This window comes from Bos indicus x Bos taurus, chromosome 7 (assembly GCF_003369695.1).
Source record: "Bos indicus x Bos taurus breed Angus x Brahman F1 hybrid chromosome 7, Bos_hybrid_MaternalHap_v2.0, whole genome shotgun sequence".
In the NCBI taxonomy this organism is placed as follows: Eukaryota; Metazoa; Chordata; class Mammalia; order Artiodactyla; family Bovidae; genus Bos; species Bos indicus x Bos taurus.
In genome coordinates this window covers 61,201,884-61,225,752 of record NC_040082.1, presented here as the reverse complement: position 1 = coordinate 61,225,752, position 23,869 = coordinate 61,201,884, and the positions used below count along the sequence as shown (strand labels likewise).

Here is a 23,869-nt window from a genome sequence, read left to right as displayed (position 1 = left end):
GTTTAAGAAAGCTGTGGTACATATATACAATGGAATATTATTCAGCTATTTAAAAGAATGCATTTGAATCAGTTCTAATGAGGTGGATGGAGCTTATCATACAGAGTGAAGTCAGAAAGAAAAACACCAATACAGTATATTAACACATATATATGGAATTTAGAAAGATGGTAACAATGTCCCTATATGTGAGACAGCAAAAGAGACACAGATGTAAAGAACAGACTGTTCTGTTCTGGACTATGTGGGAGAAGGCAAGGGTGGGATGATTTGAGAGAATAGCATTGAAACATGTATATTACCATATGTGAAACAGATTGCCAGTCCAGGTTCGATGCATGAGACACGGAACTCAGGGCCAGAACAGGGATGACCCTGAGGGATGGGACGGGGAGGGAGGTAGGAGGGGGGTTCAGGATGGGGAACACATTTACACCCATGGCTGATTCGTGTCAATGTATGGCAAAAACCACTACAATATTGTAAAGTAATTAGCCTCCAATTGAATAATTTTTTTTTAAATGGAGGCTGTAAATAAGAATTATTACTTAAGAAAAACTACTCTTGTTTGGCAGCCTTCTTCAACCTATGGTATGTTAATGGTGGCTCAGCAATAAAGAATCCACTTGCCAACGCAGAAGAAACAGGTTCAACCCCTGGGTCAGGAAGATCTCCTGGAGAAGGAAATGGCAACCCCCTCCTATATTATTGTATGGGAAATTCCATGGACAGAGGAGCCTGGCAGACTACAGGCCTTGGGGTCACAAAAAAGTCAGACATGACTCAGTGACTAAAAAACAACAACATTAATAACAAAATAATCTTACCTCCTTAAAGTAAAAACATGCCAATCTTCAATACCTTGTTAATACATACTTCGTATAAAGTAAAAAATACTTTAGAATATTCCAAATTCATCTTTCCCTACCTACTTGTGAAATTTTCCTACATTATTTTAGAGAACTGGTCTCATTATGGTACTTTGAAGTAGTATGCAACATGACGCAGTAAACAAGTTTTTCACCTGTTTACTTATTCCGGTTCTGCCATAAATATGTTGATTCAGAAAGAGCTTAAGTAGTTAGCATTAAGCTTGTTAATTTGAAAGAAAATGAAATGTTTGAGACAAAGAAACATTAATTTCTTTCACAAATGAGAAGCTATATGAATTATTAAATTTAAAAAAATCATAGAAGCCAAGTCAGTCATTCTTCCAATTTTTCTATTTTAACTCCATTCACAAGTCACTTCCTGCTTACTCAACTGCTGTTCAAAATTGCTGTTTAGAGAAACCAAATCTAATCACAGGCAGAAATGACAAATCTACCATCATTCAGCTATCTAAGATTCACATTTATTGCTCATTAAACACCTGGAATAAAAGAATTTGTATTTCAAAAAAAAAAAAAACCCCACAAAACTATCCTATGTCTTCAGGTTCAGAAACTTGCTAAAATTGCTTGGTTTGTAGAGAGGGATCTAAACTGCCGCAGTTCAAGAAGCCTGGAAAGATGCTTACTAGGTAGTTCAACACTGCTATGAACAGTCTCTACTGGACAAAAGCTAACATTCTCACAGTCAAGGATCAGTTATGGAAGCCTGCTAAGTCACTTTAGTCATGTCAACTCTTTGCAACCCCATGAGCTGTAGTCCTCCAGGCTCCTCTGTCCACGGGATTCTCCAGGCAAGAATACTAGAGTGGGCTGCCATTTCCTTCTCCAGGGATCGTCCTGACCCAGGGATCGAACCCAAGTCTCTTACGTATCCTGCAGGCAGGTTCTTTACCACTAGCTCCACCTGGGAAGATCTAGTACTATTAAAAAAAAAAAAAGGTGCTGACATCTGTTTTCATATTAAAATTCATATAGTCAAGAAACAGAAGAAATCTGAGAAGTGATAACAGCACTTATTTAGTATAATCGTTGATTCTATTACTTTAAAATTAAGACATGCCTGTATTTGTGATTCTCATGCCTATTGGTTTGAGTAATTTTGTTGTTGCTGGGTTAAAAATCTGTTGCACTGTAAGCACTTAACTGCCACATATCCCTTAACAAGCAAGGGAAGCTATCTTTTGCAGGTATGCCAGCTAATGTAGCATTATTTTAAAAACTGAGACCTCATTTTAAAGTAAAGTTGAAAAAAAATAAAGTTGATACTGAATCAATGATTCCATCAATTGCTTCCAAATTAGATCAGATAAACTTTTTTGTAATTTATATTAGTATTTTCATGAGATAATTCTCTGGCAGTCCAGTGGTTAGGATGCTGTGCTTTCACTGTAGAGGACATGAATTCAATCCCTGGTCAGGGAACTAAGATCCTGCAAGCCATGGCCAAAAGATAAGTAAATAAAAAAACAAAACAAAGCATTTTCACAAAGAGAAGTGAACTTAATATCAGAAAAGGAGGTTGGTCCAGTGGGTAAGACTCTGCACTCCCAATTCAGGGGGCCTTGGTTCAATCCCTGGTCAAAGAACTAGGTCCCACATGCCACAAGAGTTTGCTGTGGCCCCCACCAAAAAAAAAAAGGTCCTGCATGCAGCAACTAAAGATCCTGAGTGCTACAACTAAGACCCAGCATAGCCAAATAAATAAATTAAATATTAAAAAAAAAAAAGGAACCAACAGTTTGTTGTAACACAGGAAAGACTGCCACCTACTAAATGAACACATCATTTTTTAGAAGGTTTTTTCCTAGACTGGAAAAGAAAGCCTCAAGTTCAATGAACTCTCAACTACAATAAAGCCTATTTTAAAGCGTATAATACATAGGACAAAAATGATTCCACTGACAAGAGACACCTGGAACAGCAAAGTCATAGAGACAGAAAGTAGAATAGTGTTACCAGGGACTGGGGAGAGGGCTAAGCACAAAGCTAGTGTTTAAAGGGTACAGAGTGTCAGTTTGAGATGATGAAAAAGTTCTAGAGATGGTCAGTGGTGACAGTTGCACAACAATGTGAAGGTACTCTAATGCCTTTGAACTGAAACAGTTAAAAAAGTAAATTTTATGTTGTATATATTTTATCACAATTAAACCAAAAAGAAGCATACTACATACCAAGATGTTCTTTGGTTTAAAATTTATTGCTGACTAGAGAAAGTGCAACGGCACCCCACTCCAGTACTCTAGCCTGGAAAATCCCATGGGTGGTAGGATTTTCATGGACTGCATGGTAGGCTGCAGTCCATGGGGTCACGAAGAGTCAGATACGACTGAGCGACTTCACTTTCACCTTTCACTTTCATACATTGGAGAAGGAAATGGCAACCCACTCCAGTGTTCTTGCCTGGAGAATCCCAGGGACAGGGAAGCCTGGTGGGCTGCCATCTCTGGGGTCGCACAGAGTCAGACATGATTGAAGTGACTTAGCAGCAGCAGCAGAGAAAGTGTTAAATATTAACATTTACACGGTTTTTTTCTTTTATAAGAAGGTTTAATTTCTATCACTTGCTGCTTAATTACTTTTTCACTAATTCTTTTCAAACTTTTAAGAATCAAATTGGAAACTTTGTCTTATTTGTATGTTTTGTCTTTCTTCTAAAATTAATGAGTAACATACTTTGGGGGTTAAAAAATTCAAAGTAATATAAAAAGGTTCATACTGAGAAAGTTGATTCCCATTCCTGTCCTAATTCAGCCTGTTCTTCCTTACCTTCTATATGCAACCATTTTTTAATGTTTATTTAAAATTCACTTTGTAAATTCTTCTAAATTCATTTTGTAAATACTGGCAAACATGAATATATATTACTTTTTCTCTTTCTATCATAGAAAAAAGCTACATATTGTTCTGCATCTTGGTTTTTTCCCTAGCAGGACACAGAGAGGTTCTTCATTGCTCTTTTTACAATTAGTTGCATAGTATTCAATTTGGCAGATTCATCAGGGTGAATTTAACCAATTTCCTAATGCGGGGTTGTTTTCAATTTTTTGCTTGTAAATAAACAATGCTACAAAAAATTACCTAGATACATGTCACTGAATATTAATACACAAGTTGTAGGCGAGATTCCCAGAAGTAGTACTGCTGGGTCAAAGGGAAGATGCATCTGTAAATACTGATAGAAAATTGCCAGATTCCCTTCCATAGGGGTTATGTCATTTACTTTTGTATTCTTGCCAGATGGTAGTTCAGTGTCATTTTAATTTGCTTTTTTCCTGCTTAAAGATTGAGCATCTTTTACCATGTTTTAGAAGCATTTTTATTTCTTTTTCCATGACCATCCACATGTACTGCCCATTTTCAACTGAATTTTTATCCTGTTTGAGGAGCTTTGTATACATTTGGGAGATAGTCTTTATGAGCTACAAATATTTTTTCCAAGTTTGTCACCTGTGTTTTGACTTTGCTTATTATGCTTATTTGGCCATGCTCAAGTTTTTTATGTTTATATTTTTATCAATCTTTTATTTTACAGTACCCAGTAAAAAGGCTGTCCCCTTCCAAGAATAAAAAGAAACTCAGCCATTTTTCTTCTAGAGTTTATATGGTTTAATTTTTTAATATTTAAATGTCAAATCCATTTGGAATTTATCCTGGTATATATAGTATAATATTTGAGTCCAAATTTTTTTTTAAGTGGCTACCCAGTTTTCTAACAACATTTATTTAAAAGCTCATCTTTACCTGAATCTTTTAATTATATTATTTCTTTATACATTCTTGCATTACTACTCCCTTAAACTTTCTTGTAGCATCTCACCCTCAGCCTCCAGGTATCCTTCTAAGTACATTCAAAAACCCATCTTTCTGAAGACTGAAGTTATCTTTTTTATTTTTTAAAAGATTCAACAAGCAATATGACACTGAGTAAATGTAATAAAAAGTGAAATTTCAAATAAGAATGGTACAAAAAAGGAAAATTTTAAATATTCCATTCTATTTGATAGTCTTTATATATTCATTTTCAAACTACTAACTGTAGAACAAGGAAAAGGCTTAAAACATTAAATTAAAAAAATACAACAGTCTAAAAATTCATCAAGAGAAGATCAATAGACTATGGTTTATTAGGACAGAGGAGTATTTACACAGAAGTTAGATTCAGATGTAATGATCTGGCATGCTATCTGAGGGAGGGTAAAGAGGGTCCAGGGAGGGCGACTGTCCTACTTTATGGGGGAAACATATTTGTAAATGCATACAAAAATTCCGGAAGAAAAGAAAGTGTTAAGTGATTGTCTCTGCAGATTGAGACTTGAGTTGGGAGAAGACAGATGGGAAAAAGAAGTTTTACTTCTCATTTTATATATTTTTGGAAAATTATCACATATAACTTTTATATTCAGAAGAGTAAACCTAAATTTCATGCTAAATACTAAGGATTGAACTGGGCTAACACATATACATAAGCATTTTTAAAAGGTAAAATCAAAGGTATTCTAAAACAAGTTTAGGGATATAACTCTATGAGTAAGAAGAGTTTTCAAACATATCTTTTACTTAAGATAAAGTGAATTTTTAATTCTATTTTAGCTAAAAGCTAAGGCAGAAAAGTCTAATTCAGTAGAGAGGAAAAAAACATGATCATACTGCCCGGAAGTTACCTGAACAATGGTGAATCCAGATCTGAGAATAATATCTTGTATCTCCTCCTCTTTGTCAACAATATCTGGTTTGATAATAGCCAGAGTCTTTTCTACGTAGATCTGAGGTGGGGGCATTGATAGCTCCATTCTGGCTTTTCGGCTACAATTTAAGATTCTTCATGCGTATCAACTGCAATGACATGCACCCGCACCCCCAACTTAATGTAATTGTGACTAAACAGCATTACCAGGTGCTTGATTTTTATTAATTTATAAAGCTGGAAACTGTAATAGTTTTTTCCACATGCAGTGTCTCAGTAAAAAGATTTTTACTCTGTCTCCTGCCACGGGTTTTCCTAGGTGCTTTCATTAAATTAGGAGAGCCCAAGGAGCAAGGCAAAGCCGAGGACCCCAGGGGCCCAGGAGGAGACTAGGTCTGCAACTCTCCACACCACTTAGCACCACCCTCCACAGTGCACACACACACACCCTCTCTCCACCCTCTCCTGCCACCAGGACACTTAGGGTAAGGCCCGGCTGGAAAGCAGAATTCCTGGGTCCCCTGAATCTCTGTGGGCTGCACCCCAGATTCCTTCAGAGTCCGGCCCTCATCTAGGCACTCACCTTAGCCTGGGCTCCTTTAGTGTCACAGATTGTTGCTAGGAGACCAGAAACCCAGCTTAGAGACGGTGGCTGCAGAGGGCCAATTCCAGTAGAACACTTCACAGTCTTTGGCTAGCTCCTTTTAGCCAAGAAAGGGAACCCGCCACAGGGATTTTTATCCCCTTGCAAATCTTAAAACCAATAGATGTTTTCTAACATTTTCCTCATAATTTATTTTATTTCATCCTCCTAGTCATTCGAAGGACACTTTTATTAATCTCCACTTTACAAATGATGAGATAAATCATTGGTGCTCTCCCTCATCCTACCCCCAAAACCTTCCATTGTATGTAAGAAAATCCATGTCAGATACCTTCCATATTTCACCAGACAATGTTATCCCCTCTACTCCCAGCTTCTTAATCATTAAAAGGTAATTTTTGACTTGTGAAATAACATTTATTTAAAGAGCAGTAAAAGAGGTTTAATCTATTTATCTCTAAATTAACCTTACGGAACAAAGATGTGGGCAACATATTATGGCATAACCCCAAATCTCAGTTTTCTGTGTTTTCTTTATATCATGTCCACAAGCACCTTTAACTCTTTGGTTGTAAGTTAAGGTATAATTCTTATTAGAAAAGACAACAGAAAAATGGTAAACAAGTATTGGGATCTTCAATAAGTCAGAGTCTCAATGAAAGGTCCAAAATCCAGAAAAGTTCAGGAAAGCAGCTCCAAGTTAGCAAAGCAGGTTTTCCATCATCCATAGGGTTGGTTAGTTTTCATTCCAGACTATTTAAGTCTCTTCTTTTGTCTAACCAAATACTCAGCACCTACAGGGTCAAGGCAGATAGCAGCTATGAATCTTTATGGAGGTTTGAATGCAATTTTATTTATTTCTTTGCAGAGATTCAACCATGTTTTTTTCTTTAAAGTATCAATAAGACACTGCCCAAAAAAGAAACCCTCAAATGTCTTCTGGCTACCATATCTTATCTCCTAAAGATGGGACACTGTGGACATAAAATTAATACCAATATAGCATCAAAAAATGGACAGTGACTCCAGCCTCAGGTATTCATGTTTAGCCCTCTGACTTGAGACTCTGGAAGTAGATGCACCCATTACTTATCTATCCCCAAGTCTCTAAGAGCTCTTTACTGCTGCCTGCCTTCCTAGAGTATTTTACTTCACCATCTATTAAAGCTGGTTCCACAGAGGAGCAGTTACAATGTCAACCCTTTGATGCACCCATTACTTATCTATCCCCAAGTCTCTAAGAGCTCTTTACTGCTGCCTGCCTTCCTAGAGTATTTTACTTCACCATCTATTAAAGCTGGTTCCACAGAGGAGCAGTTACAATGTCAACCCTTCAGGGCCTTGAATTACCTCTAAACATAAACTCTGGGAGTACAAGGTCACTTCAACATCACCCTTATTCTCACAAGACTTTCTAAAATCAGATTCTAGAAACTACACTCCTTTTTCTTGCAGCTCTCTACCTACAGTACCTGAATCTGCTCCAAGACTTCTCGCTGCATCTCCACAGCCATATGGTATACATGATGATCAGAGTCATTGTACATCACAGCATTTTGGAACATCAGCATCAGGTCCCGCTGGAACTGAGCCATGGTGCGAATCCGTCCCTTGGACAGATTCCTTTTCAGGCTAGTTAAGTCCATGGGTCTACAGGTGGCCAAGAGAAACCAGAGGAAATCAAACCTTCATGTGGAACATGTGGTGACCTAACATGCTTTCTTGAAAAACTAACCAGCTCTTAATGAAAACAGTAGTAAAGATAACAATCCCCATTAGATATAAAATAGCAATAGCAGCTAACATAACGACTGCTTACAATAAGTCAAGTGCTATGCTAGGTATTTTCTGTGTTAACTCACTTGATCCTCTCAATAAACCTTTATATGGTAAGCACCATGATCACAACTGGCAATGAGAAAATTGAGATCTAAAGACGTTAGGTACTGCCCAAAGTCACACAGCTTAGATTCTAATTCAGAAGTAGCCTGACTCCAGAGCACATAGGACCAGCCATTACATTTTACAGTTGGTGGTATCAAAGTTGTAAAAAGCTCCAATTTGTCACATGGGAGTTACTGACGGTTTTAGTCATACACTAGGTATTTAATCAACAGTTTTTACTATATAATCAAAATCTCAGAGTTTTTCTTCTTTCATGAAGACAAAATGAATATTAAGATAAATATTATATAACGGGACATAATGGAGAGTGGATGTATAAGAGAAGACACAGCAGAGTAGAAAGAGGACTGAACTGGGAGGTAGGTAAGACTCCAGTTTAGTTTTAGCTCTGCTATTCACTTTTGATCACAGACAAGTTATGATCACCTCTGAGTCTTAGTTTTCCCATCTACAGAATTAAGGAGTCTGTCTCCAAAGGTTCTTTTATGATCTTTTATACATTGACACACCAGTTTATGATAGCACTTTAGATGAACTATGATATAAAACTCCAAAATACTGGAATCAACCAGTGTTTGTAAAATCCATTTGGATTACCATCTTTGCCTTGCAAACTTATACCTGCTGAAGGAATACAGTTTTCCTTTCAAAGTTTTCCTCCAAAATAAGTGTCAAAAACTACCAAAGGCTAATGTAAGATTATAACAAATGGATCATATTACTGAAAAGTCAATAATGAAAAAAAGCCTCTTTATCCTGTTGTTCCTTACATTCTCAAATAAGGACTGAGCTTATCATAACTTTATGAACTTATTCAGCTATAAAATATATCTCGAGCTTAAGTAATGTAAATTAAATAAGGAAATAATCTAACAGATGCAAAATAAAGTATGAAAAGACAGATATAAAAGCAACCAACCTTTCTTGACCCCTTTTCCACTGACCTTTTCACCACATCCTTGTATCCTGGGGCCTGCCTTTCTGACACAGGCTTCAGAAACGGACTGCTGAACCTGATAAAGGACAAATCCAGAGAGAATGAAGAAACTCTAGAAAGTCACCCTAAATAAGAGTAGCTGTGAATTTCCAGAGGGGCTTGGAGTCCTACCTGTGACTGGCTATCATCTTCCAGACTGGCAGGAGAGTCTTCTTAAATAGCAATTGATCCTGAATAGGATCACCATGGCATAGATCAGACCTACAGGATAAAACAGGACAGAAAAGAAACAGTAATTTCACATATGGTATTCTGTTCCCCTAGATGAGCAGTGAGTTTTCCCCAACACACAGTGCCCCTAGCTAACATCTGAAGGAAATAACATCACAGGAATGAAAACATATTTAAGGCTTCCATAAAGGACCCTAGACTGTAAGTATTCTCTACTGATCACTATTATCAAATGAAGTTGTAACATTCTTACAAGCAACTGCCTGTGCCTTTTGCAATCTTGCACTTCAGCACCTATGACTCTAAACAACTCGTCTATTAGAGTAGTCTTTGTTTACTGATGTCTCCCAAGTTCCTGCCACATATTAAGTGCTCAAATGAATATCTGATAAATGAATCTGGTCCTCTTTTTATACAGAAATATGCCACATCAATAAGTATTTCTCCCATGTTTCCAGAGGGGGCAGGGGGAAACTTGGTTTCATATCCCAAGGAATTCTCTCAAACTTCACCTGAATGCTATACAATTTAAATATTTTTCTTTTTCATTCTCTTCCGTATAGTAACCTTTAAAATACCAAGACAAATTCATTTCTCCTCATGGTCCTTCCTTCTCTGGGATAAACTGCCTAATTTATTTACTTTTTCTTTAGAAGTACAACTGCTCAACGTTTTATTTCATTTTATAGTTTTCCCAATTTGCAAGTTTTCTATTTACTCCAAAGTTAAATATTACGTTACACTTCATACTTAATACACTGCCTTATTCTCTCTAAACAGACCCTCTTCACACTAAGGTTTTACACCCTCGTTTTGCTTTATGTACCATATTATGTGAATCCATTTGAACACAACTCATATTTCATCTTTCTCCAGTTTGAACAACTCCATATAACAATTCATTTTCATGATGCAATATCTCACTTGCATCTAAATTACATACCACAAAAATCAATTTATTCTTAAGTCCAGAACCCTACAAGAACAAGACATTTAAAGCCCAAAGCAAACCTCTTCCTTTGTTTCTGGTCAGTCAGCGAGAATAAACAATAGGTCTCTAGTTCTGATACAATTTTGTTCATATATCCACAAAAGAGATATTAAGTTTCCATTATGTAAAATGTACTGCGATAAGTTTGATAACTTCATAATCAATCACCTTTGCAATACTTTAAGAAACAACCCCTTGCTTACCTTTATTTCCATCTATTTGGGAATGCACGCCAAAGCAACTACAAGTAAAATTGAGGGAGTAAAAAGGACCTGCAGACTTAACAGCGGTACTCCAAAAGTTCTACTTTACCCCGAGAGTCAGTACAGACTAAGGAAGAAGCCAGAAGAGAGGGACCAAGGGAATGTCTATCTTCCAAAGTAGTTTTAAGCTTCCATAATGATAACACCGAACTCAAATACCTGTTTTCCCTTAAGCTATCTGGTCAAGCAGACTCAATTACTAATATCTACTGCTTTCCAATAAAGATTTCATGTTTAACCTAAATTCTAAGATATGAGTGTGGAGTCTGCATTTCAAGAGGCTGACATGTCATGAGAAAAAATGTCCCAGATTAAGCCATTTCCTATTTGGGGGATAGTCATCATATGCCATCTGGTCATACTTAAAAAGGCAATTATAGAAAAGCAAAGGAAGTAATTCTTCAACAAGCTAGGTTTTTAGCTGTATTCTATTTGTGTAACACGGAGAAGGCAATAAATTTGAAATCTACTATTTACAAAAATATATATGCATGGTTCAGTGGTAGACCTTAGGCTAAAATAATTATTGGTTTGCCTTACCACAGATAATGTGGATGGATCTAGGATGTAGTGAAGAAAAAAAAACAGTTCGTGCTGTCTTCTCTCAATACATAGACACCAGACTAGGCCCAGAAGAGGAACTATTTGTTATCAAAACTAGAAATACCTTGTTTTTCTGATTTAAAAAGAAATTCACTTTACTGAAAAAAAATTAACATTCTAAAATGTGCTCTGTGGCCTTAGAGTTATTTATGCTAAAAAAAATTATAAACAATTTCCCAAGACCTGTGAAAAAAGTAACAAGGGACATAATATCTTAGAAATAATTTTTAACTTCAAGTTAATAGGAGATGTTTTAGTATTTTTAAAAGTACAGTTTATATATTAGACTTGAGTGACAAACTGACTCATCAATATTTCCTGAATAAACGGAGACAAGCGTTACTTATGAAAGAGATCCTTAATGTTGATGAAAAAGTCCTGTTTTATAAGGTTAAAGCATAGAGGCTACTACTTATATAGTAGAATTGTATTTAATTCTATTTCTAGTGTTTTCCAACTCTATTTTTCAAATTACAAAAGTAATCAAGCTCATGGCAACAAATTCAAATAGGCATAAACACAAGTAAAAGTATGAATCCTAACAATCTTGGATAAAAATCTATACTTACAGCTTTGAGGAGGTAGCACGACTGACAAGGATATCCACCAGAGGAGTCTCCTGGGTGCTGCAGCCATTATCACAGTCGCCTGAAGAACGCTGGTCCTCCATTTCTGACACATACCCTTCACCCTGGTCCTCCTCTTTGGATTCTTGCTGAACTCCCCCCTGGGAATGCCAAGAAATAAAGGAAAGTTTAGAAAGGTGTTTACTATCTTCTAGGTAATTTTTCTTACATGGGGTAAAAGAAGGCTCATCTTAAGGTAAGAAGAGGTCAGGTAAATAAAGTTATAGAATCAGTTAGAAAAAGGTGGTTTAGCTAGACCTAATGCAATGGAGAACTCTTGGAGAACTCTGACTCTATAGCCCCCCAAGAAATGAAAAGGCAATATACTCATCTAGATAGATGCTGTTTTCTTTTAAAACCATCATTACTTGTTGCCCTGGAGCTAACCACTCTAGCTGGTCAGATTATATTAATGATAATGGCATTCTAAATTTTACTGACAGCTTACTACGAGCCAGGTACTGTGCTAAGTACTGCACATGAATTATTCATCAAATTCTCACAGCACACCTGAGACAGAACACTATTACTTCATTTCAGCAGAGAAAACTGAGGCTCTAAAATATTCACTAACATGCCTAAGCCTACACAGCTGATGCTAAAACCACGATTTAATTCTCAAGTAATTGAACTCTGGAGTCAGCCTATGTGCTCTAACCATTCTGCTCTGCCTGTCTGTGCACAGAACCCATCAGACAGCTGGTTTAAGCTATTCACTTATACCTCTTTGCTCTCTATGGGTTGTTCCTGAAGTGCCAAAATATCTGAGGGAGGTGGAGTCACCTCTGGCCTTCCATTTTCTCCCAGTGATGACTTCTCAGTGACTGAGGGGTCTTCCTTGGCTGATAGTTCTTCAGGTTCTCTGTAGGGCTCCCCCTCTCCTTCAGTAGCTTCAATTTCCCTTGCCTCTTGTTTGGTACCAGATGAAGGGCAGCAGCCTTCACTTGATTCTTTGCTGCTAATGCACAACGGCTCCATTAAATAAGCTACCTGCAACCATAGTTTACTGTTAGATGTATAAGAACATCAGTGGAAATGCTCATCTACATATTAATAATGCCACATCATTACACTGCCACTATGACTAAGTCTGAAATGGTAGGGTTAATTGATTCATTCAGTCTTTTTAAATTTATCAAATATCTTACATACATAGGCACTGGGCTAGTTGGTAGGGACTTAACAGTAAACAAGATAGACATGATTCTTGCCTCAAGAAGCTTAAGTTCTAATTTTCCATCTCAAGTGTCAACTCTAATCAACTGGTAATGACTATCTAAAAAACTGCTGAAAACTCTGCCACAAACTGGATTTTTACTGATTTTGACCTAGGTTCTCCTGAATGTGTATAGTTGCCACATAAACTCTCTGTCCAGTTCTGTTTATTTCTGGTCCTCAGCCCTTAACCAGAGAAATAAAAACACTGCAAAATACTGCCCAGAAGTCTTAACATTATAAACTTACAGGGCAGTCTGGGCAAGTGTCACCTCACATAAGTATGAAAGAATGAATTGCAAGGATCCTCCTAAGACAGTCCTACATACAGAAATTCCTATGATTCAGACTCGTAATGAATGGGCTCTTAAAACATTCAGTCAAAAAGTACGTATCTGGGACATGTTTTGTATCAGCACCAAGTGCAGGAGACACAGCAATCAACTCAATTCCTGCCAATGTAGACCTTATATTTTAGTAAACAATATACAGAGTGGTAGAAATATGTATAGGTAAGCATTCTCTTAGGAAGTTGAGCTTCCTAATGGTAATGAGCTCCCCATTACCTCAGAGAGAAAGAGGAGGTTCTGGCGGCTGACTTGCTCTGCCTCTTCCTGAGATTCCTCACTGCCTCCGTCCCTCACAAGCAGCTCACTAGCTTCTCTCCCTGGGCTGCTTTCCTCTAGTTCCTCAGCCCCTGGCTCCTCAGTTTCCCTCCAGCTGCCCACATCAAGATCAAAACTGGAGTCCCATGAGCTGAAGAGGGACCTGCAGTCATTGCTCAACTCAGAGTCATTGGGATAGTCTTGTTCAGAATCCAACCAACCCCAGTCATGCCCCATCTGTAAATAAATACACAGAAAAAAAAAATGCATTACATACACTCAAATCAATACTTCTATGGCATTTCCATCTCCCAACTTTGGTAGAAAGGTAATGGGTCAGAAATTTTTTTCTACTCATCATTAGGAAGAGTAATATCTAACTGAAGGGAGACATCAGGAGAAAAAGTGATCTGTTATTGGGAATAAAGAAAAAGCCCTATGTCAAACAGTACAATAGAAATATTACCCAATAAGTATTTGTTCTTAGACTTCCTCATACTCTGAAAGAAGAGAAAAAACTGGAGCATAGCTAGCTGAACTCCTCTATCCCAAATCACCCTTAAACTCAATTGCAAGGGAACAAATTAGATGCACATGGATTATTTTCCCCAGCATACAGACATTTTTAACCTATCAAACATTAAATCCTCAAAGCATGTTTTACAATTACCTGCAGCATCCTTCTAGTGATAGTCAGCTTTCACTTCTCAGAAAGAGAACTGCAACATCAAGTTTTTAAAATATCTTTCCTTGCTTTCATTACACTGCACTCCTGGTTTTCTTACCACTTTGTCCTCTCACTTTACAACTTTCTATGTTCTTGTTTGGGCCTCTGCTTCCTTACTGTGTCTTTAAAAAAAAAAAGAAAAAATGTAGCTATTTTGAGGTTTCAACTTTCATCTTTATTAAGATGGCTTCCAAATCTCTCCACTTTTACTTTTTATATGCATTCTTGCCTCATTTCTCCATGTACCCAAAGGCCGATTCCCTTCAGGTGCCCTACCATCTCCTTCAACTCTTCTAAAACACTAAAATCACTTTTATGAACATCTCACAAACCATTTGAAAGTGAGTCATTCAATCGTGTCTGACTCTTTGTGAGCCCATGGACTATACAGTCCATGAATTCTCTGGGCCAGTATACTGGAGTGGGTAGCCTATCTCTTTCTCCAGGGGATCTTCCAGACCCAGGAATCGAACCGGGGTCTCCTATATTGCAGGCAGATTCTCTACCAACTGAGCTATCAAGGAAGCCCCCCCCCCCCAAACCATTTGCTGTCCCTAAATTCCTTATGCCTACCATCACTATTTTCTTAGTCCTGTTTTGAGTCTTTCTTCTCTCACATTCATTAAACAAGTCCACTTCCCAATTTTCTTCCACAGTAATTTTTCTCACTGCCCATCCTTTATTCCTGAATAAATGTAATAGCCTCCTGGTCAGTTTCTCTATTTTTAATCCAACCTGCTCTGAACAAATACAGTCTCCCTATTTAATGCTTTACAATAGATACCTCAAATATAAATTTCTCAGTCTGTCAAAGTCCTCTATAAATAAAGCCCAATTTTGTCCCTTTATCCTAGTTCCTGTAATTCACTATTCCTTAATACAATCCTTAATTAGTCTTCTTATTGTTCCCACCGCAGATGCCTCTACCTTAGCTTGCTTAAGCTTATGAATCACATTCTCTACCAACCCAAAATCTGTGTCCTTTAATGGACCCCCTCCTCCACAAACTTCTCCAACTTTTAGGACTCCATTGCTTAGATCACATACACGTTTGTATATCGCTTTGGGAATATACTGTAATTAAAGTTTCCTAACTCCTGGATTAACTGAACTTTCTATCACTCACAAAGATGTATATCTTCTATGTCCTTAGCATTCTAACCAGCTTTATATTTTTATTTAAGCCAAAAAAAGATCTGATTTCCAATCATAAAGTTCCGTATCTTTCTCAATAATGCTCAAAATACTAGATATACCCTATGAATCTCCAACTGTTTTTAATAAAAAGCTCACAAATACTTCATTTCACTGATCTAATTTTTATTTAGCAACAAAAGTTGGAATAAACTCAGGTGATAAATTTGATTACTGAGTTAAATCTTCAAATAGTGTTATGAATTCTATACAAGAACCCTACACATAGAAATATATAGAAAGGAAATAACAATATACTATTCAAGAAATACCACCTACAGGACTTCCCTGGAGGCACAGTGGATAAAAATCCACCTGCCAGTGCAGGGGACACAGATTTGACCCCTGGGTCCAGGAAGATCCCACATGCCAAGAAGCAATTGAGCTTGTGCGCCACAACTACTGAACCTGTGCTCTGGAACCCTCAAGCCACAACTACTGAAGCCCACACACCTAGAACAAGGTGAAGCCACCAAAATGAGAAGCCCCCACTCTCTGCAACTAGAGAAAACCCACACAAAGCAACAATGACCCAGTGCAGCTGAAACTAAATAAAAGAAATACCACCTGCAAAGACAGTAATAAATAGAATAAATGCTGAGGATAAAAATGGTATCTGTATTCATGCTTTAATCTTCTTTAAACAATGCCATGAACAGAATACTGAAAACCTTAAGTTTTCCCATTCAAGAAAAGCTGAGTAAGACAGTCCTGACTGCATAATGCAATACTTTTAAATATTATAAACTCTGACCTGTAGTAAAACAGTTCATATAAGACTACTTTCCCCCTCTAACAATCTCATTCTATAAATGAGATGCAGAACATGCAGAACAAATCAGAAGTTTCACACACCCACTCACATACTCTAAGAACACACCAAAGGCTAGTTTTCTTATCTTTCAGAGTTTATTGTGTACATACACATTTCACAGGTTTTTGTTTTTAAAGTCTGTACACTTCACATGACAGTACAAACTAGCTACAATCTTCTAGCAACACATCAGGACATTAACACAGACCATGATTTTTGCCCTAAAACAGGCAATTGTGCTACTTCAACTCTCTGAGAGAGATTTTCCCAGTATGTCATGTGGCCCAGGCACCTCCTCTTCTGTAACTTCAACTTCTGAAACTGGGCCACCAGCCCAAGCGTTATCTTTACTTCTGTTTCAGGTTCAGTTCAATGCAGATACTCTGAGGCTTCACTTTTTCATCTTCATATCGGCTTCAATGGCACAGCGGCGCCCCCTGGTTCCCCCATCCTAGATGACAGGCAGATAAAGAAAGGAAGTGTGAATGAGTTACCTATGATGTAAGAGAGAAGGTGCAACAAGAATGCTGGGTATTTGGTTTTAGGGGGAAAGAGTGGGGAGAATCAACAGAAAAATCCAGGGAATGAGGGGCATTTATCTGTCCTTCCACAGAGTGGGCTAAAAAGCACCTTCGAGTAGTGTGTGAGAAGAAATAAAGGACAGAGTACCTTGCTCCTGCCCTGGGGTCCCACAGAATGACTGAGTCATCCCACCCAGGCCCCAAATGATGTGCAAAGGAACAAGAAGAGTAAAAGATGGGTGTGAGAGCCAGAAAGGGCAGTGGATAGTGAGATTCTTGGCTAACATACCTGTCCAGCTGTTGATCCCTATAAGAAAGGCCTTTCCTGCAGACTGACCCTGGCACTAGTTCCCTAGCACCTCCTGAGTTGTTTTCCATGAGATCAGGACAATCAGAAAGCTTCTTTCCATCTGCTGCTCTCTCCCTGCAGCCCAGCTCCTTCCTCTTGTGCAATACTTTGCTGTCTTCAATAGATAAAAGATTCTATTAACCAGCCTTGCAACAACAAGTCAATTGGTTCGGGATACAGAGTCACTGTTGCAGGCCAGTAAGAAAGAATGCAGACTACAGTGTTCTGTCTGTTGTACAGGCTGAGGCCTGCAGGTAAGATGAGCTAGTGAACACTTCAGCTGGGCCAGGCCATTTTTACATTTCTAATATGCAAGGACTACTTAGAGCTCATGAATACAAGCTGCCTCTGAGACAACATTAAGTATAAAAATAACACCCTTGCATTTGTAGAACACTTTAATTTTTTTTTTCAAGCCAGTTTCACACCTATTATTTCATTTTATCCTCACAACATCCCTGTGAGGTAGGCTGGACAGGTACCTCATTATATTATCTCCATCACACAGATGAGGAAAACAAGGCTCCAAGAGAAAATCCAGTGAGTTTTAAAATTATATGGTTTTCTAGGCTGGTATCCTTTCATTATATCATGAATTAGTGCCTCGTAATGAACACAGTCAACGGTTTGTTCAAATCAGAGAGGAAAAGAAAGAAGTCTATAGGTTAGCTTTATTAAGCTTATCTCTAATTCCACCAGCCACTACTAAAGGTAGAGGTTACTGTTACTGAGATCTTTATCTTAAATTTTACTGGATGTTTATGCATCAGGCATCACTCTTGCAACTTATTATTAGAGGAAAAGGAAAAAAAAACCCAAAAATCCCATGCACGGAGTATCTTTTTAAATGCCAGTTAGCAGCTGCTGCTCTGAGCAATCTTCTATTTATAAAAAAAGAACTGCCAAAAGGTGAAGTCAAGAAATGAGGAGCAAGTGCATCCTAGATCCTTACCAATACCTCATTTCAGCTTAGTGAAGTCTTGAAACAGTCCCTACCCAGCCCACACACACACACATGCAGAAAGACAGGAATGCAGGAGAGGCAGTTTCTTATTTGATGACTTGAATAAACAGACGTTTGAGACATTGCAACAGTCTGCACATTGGATTTCCCTCTGCCACCCACCCCCAGCAAGAGCTGAGAATCTTTGTGGCAACACCACCCCTTGCAGCATTCAATACTTACAAAGAGAGAGAGAAGGAAGGCAGGAGAGCCCATGGGGACACTGTCCTGTTAGAGGACAAACAAACACTGATCAGGTTCCACAGAAACTCTCAGCTGCAAGCACCCCAAACCTCAGGACAGAGACACAAGCACCACGCACACAAAGACAAAATTTTAAAACTCAAGAATAAGAGGAAAGAGATCCAAAAGCAATCTGGCCATTATATCTCTGGAATAGGAACTGATGGTCCCCAAATGCTACAAGCTAAGTCATTTCTCCCAACTTGTGAGCACTCTTCCAGAGGAAGTAATAATTCATTCACTCAGCTCACAATTTCTCCCATGTGACTGAGTCTTTCAGTCACAGCAGGTTTCTTCAATGTCTGATGGGAGCAAACAACTACCATTTTAAGATCTTGAGTCTGTATACCACTGGAATGTAGAAGCCTGGCAGTACCAAGTAGTAACATAAGGTTCCTTGGATGCTTCAGACTTCTATCACTGGAACACTGGCACACATGCTCTTCCTTGGTCTCCTCACCTTCTCTGAAGCATCCTGTTTGCGGGTAGAATCTCTGCCTCGAAGACTTTTAGCACTGATCCCAGACTCAGAGGTTTGCATAATCAACTGTGTGGCCAGGAATTGCTGTAGGGAGAAGAAACAGAGTTGGCCCTAGAGACCTGATCCATCAAGGAAGAACGAAGACACTTTAGGCTTTGTAAATAGGACTATGGTATCCTTCTGCAAACACCATTCAAATACATCCACTAATTAGAAGTTTAGCACATTAGGTTTTAATTCTTCTTGGGTATGATAAACAATCAGAAAATGCCAAATGGCTCTAAGTTTTGTTGTTGCTACAATACAGCATCAAAATCTCTATGCTCTGTGTAAAACACAGAACCATACTCAGTTACCTTACAATAACCTATAATGGAAAAGAATTTGAAAAAGAACATATATATTAGGTTGGTGCAAACGTAATTGTGGTTTCAGGCCATGAATTTTTAATCATTATTACCAGGGTCAAACACATCTTTATTGATCAAAATAGGAACCATTACAACAATCAACACATTTTTGCCAATGAGAAATAAAGTTTATTTCTGTAGCATAAAAACTTGTGCTTTGGAATTCAACAAACTCTTGGAGAGCATTTTCTGCCTCCTACTGGTTGTGGAAGCATTTTCCCTACAAAAAGTTGTTGAAATGCTTTAAGTGGTAGTCAGTTGGTGAGAGGTCAGGAGAATATGGCAGATGAGGCAAAACTTCATAGCCCAATTTGTTCAACTTTTGAAGTGGGGGTTGTGTGATCTGCGGTTGGGTGTTGTCATGGATAAGAACTGGGCCCTTTCTATTGACCAATGCCGGTTGCAGGAGTTACAATTTTTGGTGCATCTCATCGATCTGCTGAGCATACTCCTCAGATGTAATGGTTTCACAGGGATTCAGAAAGCTGTAGAGGATCAGAGTGGTAGCAGACCACCAAACAGTGACCATGACCAATTTCTGGTGCAAGTTCAGCTTTGAGAGGTGCTTTGGAGCTTCTTCTTAGTCTAGTCACTGAGCTGGTTGTCGCCTGCTATTGTATAAAATCCACTTTTTGTCACATGCCACAATCCAATCAAGAAATGGTCTGTTGTTGTTGCGTGGAATAAGAGAAGACAACACTTCAAAACGATTTTTTTGATTTGCAGTCAGCTCAGGAGGCACCCACTTATCAAGCTTTTTCACCTTTCCAATTTGCTTCAAATTCTGAACGACCATAGAATGGTCGACGTTGAGTTCTTTGGCAACTTCTCGCATAGTTGTAAGAGAATCAGCTTCCATGATGGCTCTCAATTGGTCATTGTCAACTTTCATTGGCCAGCCACTAAGCTCCTCATCTTCAAGGCTCTCATCTCCTTTACAAAACTTCTTGAACCACCACTGCACTGTATGTTTGTTAGCAATTCTTGGGGCAAATGCGTTGTTGAGGTTGTAAATTGTCTCTGCTGCCTTACGACCTATTTTGAACTCAAATAAGAAAATCGCTTGAATTTGCTTTTTGTCTAACATCATTTCCATAGTCTAAAATAAATATAAAACACACGGCAAGTAATGTCATTAGCAAAAAACAAAAAGCAAGAAATGCGCATTAAAATGATGTATAACATAACCACATTTATTTAACAAAATTAAGAATGTATTCCAATATCAAATGGCAAAGTTCAATAATGCAAAACTGCAATTACTTTTGCACCAAACTAATATATATGTAACTGAATCAATCTGCTGTCCACTTGAGACTAACACAACACTGTAAACTAACTATACTTCAATTAAAAAAAAAAAAAAATCCTTAAAAACAAATCTATATGCTCTAAGAAAGAAAATGAGAGAATAAAACTAGATGAACTGAAGCAACTTAAGTAATCACTAGGCACTAATCACTATCTCTCTGTAGAGACAGACAACATCCCTTTAAGTTCAATACCCAAAGGGTGCCTGGTAATGCAACTACAGGATAGAAGTAGGTTCCCTGCAATGAAAAGGGCTGTCTACCATATACATACTTTATGTCACTTAAAAATATACATTCACCATTTCATAAAAATTTTATTGATATATGCCCAAGAAAAGTAGAATATTTCCTCACAACTCGTTTAGCAAACCAACATGAGAAAACCAACATAAATGCAGCAAGAAGAAAATTGTACTGTGTTCCTGATGGCTATTCCAAGTAAAAATCCCAGCACCCCTTCCTAATATCAACAAATCCTGCTCCTGAATAATTTAAAACACTCAGGATACTCAAAGTACCTGGATCTGCTCCAAAACATCTCGCTGCATTTCTACTGCCATATGGTAGACATCGTGGTCTGAGCTATTATACATCACAGCATTCTGGAACATCAGCATAATGTCACGCTGAAATTCAGCTGTGCTGCGGATCAGTCCATTTTCAATGTTTTTCTTAATAGTTGACAAATCCATAGGCCTAAAAAACAGAGCAGGGGGAAATAGGAGCAGAGAGGGAGAGAGGACTCAACAGGATCTTTGAATATATTATTACCACGTACACTTCCTAATATATACTTTCAGTTCCAGCTGCCAGGACTCAAATATAAAGCCCTAAAACAAGTACTTAACCCCCAAACAAGTACTTAACATAAAAACAAAAAGTCAGTCAAATAAGTATTGAGAAAGTTAATAAAGGGGGTTAATTCTTTTTAGACTCAATGATATAGTCAATAAAATAATTAGTATTCTGTCATCCTTACATCAAATAAAATTTGCTTTACACTTTCTGTCTATAGGAAAGTCCACTAAGACTGGAAAGCTTACAATTCAGGCCAAGTCAGCAGGCTGAATGGGTCATGGCTTACCTCTGTACAATGCTGTGGTAGCCAGGTGCTATGTCATCTGTAACAGGCTGGAGGAAGACATTGGCATACCTGTCCAAAAAGAATTTGGTGCCAATTATTGACTTTTCCTCCAAGAAGCTCAAGTAATGGAACTTGATCTAAAGGACTAAAGGTTTTAAGAGCCAATGCTATCAGTCATATATAAGCCTATTTAGACTTTTCTAGTTACCAAAAGAGCAGGAGGAAACATTCCTATTAACTGGTAAAGCCCACTCACCTATGATTAGCTGCAGCTCTCCATACAAGCATGATGGCTTTCTTCCAGATTTTCTGTGCCTGAATAGCTTCCTGATCCTCACTACAGACAGAGCTGAAATAAAATAGGAGAGTCCCACTTGGTATAAGTAAAAAAAAAAGTTCTAACTATTTATCAAATGTTTGTTCAGGCCAAGAAAGTGAAGATGAAAAAGTAAGACTAAAGAAAAGATCCTCTCCTACTTCTCACCTTCACTGCCTTGACCCCAAAGAAAGAATCGCTAATACTCACAACTGTGAAGAAGCAGGGCTGCTGGGGATGGAGTCTGCCAGTGTGTGGGACTGTAGCGTAGCATTGTGAATGCTAAAGCCATCGTCACTCTCACTCACAGGGGGTTCGTTATCCATTTCTGACAAATAGCCTTCTCCTTGATCTTCTTCCTTAGGCTCCTCTAGGCTTGCCGCTTCACTGACTCCATCTTCCTCCTCATCCTCACCTGGGGCATCCTTAGACATAGTGTGTTCCAGTAAACAAATTGAAAGGAGAGCAAAACTATCTAGCAAAGCATCATTAAACATGATCTGTCTTTTGGGTTAGATCAGTTCTAGGAAATGGCCTCACACTATTTCCTGACTGAGCCCTCTATCACTTATACTAGCATCTACTTACAGATACTGATTGATCAAGTAACTTAGAACCTGGACAAAGAATAAGACCCAGGATCTTTTTAAAAGGAAGAAAAAAAAAAGCTACTTACTTAAGACTAAGCTAAGAGGCGTTCCTTCTTTCCCCTTGCTCTTGAGAGGAACTCTGACCCTGGGTACAAATTATCAAAAATAGTTTTTATTTTGTGTCTCATCTGATGGAGCAAGCTCACATCACATTACTTTAAGTCTGTTTGTTACTACTGCTTTAGTAATTCTAAAAAGAAAACTTTGGATGACTTTCTCTGTATAGTATAATTAATAATCTGATTTCCTACATGCTCTCCCTGGCTCTGGTATCCCTACTCACTCCAAATCTTCTGAATGTATCAAAGCTTCTCTGTGCATTATATGCAAAGAAGGGTCTGTGTGATAGTCATAAACTCTTTCAGATAGGAAGCACATGTTGCCACAGTATTCCCACTATGCCTAACTGTCCACTGCAGCTTTTCCCCATGCAACTCCTTAACCAGTCTCATCTCAGAGAATAAAGATGTGAGTTTACTGAAATTCATTAAAAAGGTAGTGCTATAGGGAAATCTAGTCACACAGCAAGAGGAATAAAGAAAAGTCTGAAATACCTTTATCTGGCTTCCAAAAATAGTCCCTGATTCTTCTTTCAATGAGTCTGCAGAGGAGAGAAAGACTACCTGAAGATTTTTCCACCTTAGCCCTCCCCTTCCTATGGACAATAATCCCCTGCAGCTCTCCTTTCCACGCTGACCTACTCTATCTCCTCTACTTGCCCACAACCCACAATCCCTCAGAAGCCAAAGCAAATGATTTAAAGTTAGTTACAGAGTACATATTTCCTGGCTTTATTATTTATTTACCTGACATTTCAAACTTGTGCTGAGTCTCTGCCTCTAAAGGATCTTCAATGGGATTTGAGACAACATGTGATGGAGACAACATGCTTTCAGGGGATGCCTGAAGACCAAAAAAGAATAAGTACCTTAAGTCCTGGTAAATCACTATAGCTTCTACTTTATTCTTCAATGATAATGAAACTATACAAGAAATTCTAAGTCTTACCTATGAAATATGATTCTAATGGTCACCTTAATATGAACAGGGTTAAGTAAATATATATAGCACTGATCATACCTATGGGTTTTGGACACCAACATGTAAGAACGCAGGAATACAATAGGAAAACCAAAGGCCCAAACTGTCACTTCTTACATAAGGTGTAACTCTACCCTCTCCCAACCCACTGCCAAACCCCTGATCT

General features: G+C 38.1%; 3 protein-coding genes across 20 annotated transcripts in view; all 3 read right to left on the bottom strand.

Annotated features, from left to right (window-relative positions):
• NME5 (NME/NM23 family member 5) overlaps positions 1-6,240 on the bottom strand; it is a 29,228-nt gene extending 22,988 nt beyond the window's left edge. The window contains exons 1-2 of one of the 3 annotated variants that reach the window (XM_027546404.1): positions 6,161-6,240; positions 5,555-5,726 (exon numbers count right to left, since the gene is read on the bottom strand). In XM_027546404.1, coding sequence (XP_027402205.1) covers positions 5,555-5,683 — 129 coding nt within the window. In that variant the 5' untranslated portion in view covers positions 5,684-5,726; positions 6,161-6,240. Of the gene's footprint in view, positions 1-5,554; positions 5,727-6,025; positions 6,140-6,160 lie in introns of those variants that run through there. The other 2 variants (XM_027546402.1, XM_027546403.1) reach the window with 2 other exon arrangements.
• A 454-nt stretch (positions 6,241-6,694) lies between these two features.
• Positions 6,695-14,675, bottom strand: LOC113895321 (bromodomain-containing protein 8-like). The gene is made up of 6 exons (XM_027546401.1): positions 13,519-14,675; positions 12,461-12,727; positions 11,681-11,838; positions 9,195-9,284; positions 7,654-9,099; positions 6,695-6,975 (listed from the first exon to the last, which is right to left on the bottom strand). The coding sequence occupies exons 1-5, from the start codon at positions 13,825-13,827 to the stop codon at positions 8,925-8,927; spliced, it is 999 nt and encodes a 332-aa protein (XP_027402202.1). The 5' UTR covers positions 13,828-14,675; the 3' UTR covers positions 6,695-6,975; positions 7,654-8,924.
• A 1,690-nt stretch (positions 14,676-16,365) lies between these two features.
• The window catches only part of BRD8 (bromodomain containing 8), a 20,877-nt gene continuing 13,373 nt past the window's right edge, over positions 16,366-23,869 (bottom strand). For 7 of the 16 annotated variants that reach the window (XM_027546382.1, XM_027546384.1, XM_027546381.1 and 4 more), the window contains 7 exons: positions 23,469-23,565; positions 23,217-23,263; positions 22,223-22,437; positions 21,953-22,045; positions 21,697-21,765; positions 21,131-21,308; positions 19,346-20,344 (listed from right to left, as the gene is read on the bottom strand). In XM_027546382.1, the coding sequence (XP_027402183.1) occupies positions 19,889-20,344; positions 21,131-21,308; positions 21,697-21,765; positions 21,953-22,045; positions 22,223-22,437; positions 23,217-23,263; positions 23,469-23,565 (1,155 nt within the window). In that variant the 3' untranslated portion in view covers positions 19,346-19,888. Of the gene's footprint in view, positions 16,744-18,348; positions 18,394-18,868; positions 18,974-19,345; positions 20,345-21,130; positions 21,309-21,696; positions 21,766-21,952; positions 22,046-22,222; positions 22,438-22,688; positions 22,748-23,216; positions 23,264-23,468; positions 23,566-23,869 lie in introns of those variants that run through there. The other 9 variants (XM_027546395.1, XM_027546388.1, XR_003511810.1 and 6 more) reach the window with 8 other exon arrangements.

Coding starts and splice junctions, on each gene's coding strand:
- LOC113895321 (XM_027546401.1), bottom strand. CDS start 13,827: ATGCATTTTTTTTTTCTGTGTATTTATTTACAGATGGGGCATGACTGG. Junction 12,728..13,518: donor ACCTCCTCTTTCTCTCTGAG/GTAATGGGGAGC, acceptor CTATGGTTGCAG/GTAGCTTATTTAATGGAGCC. Junction 9,285..11,680: donor CGTGCTACCTCCTCAAAGCT/GTAAGTATAGAT, acceptor TTTATCCTGTAG/GTCTGATCTATGCCATGGTG.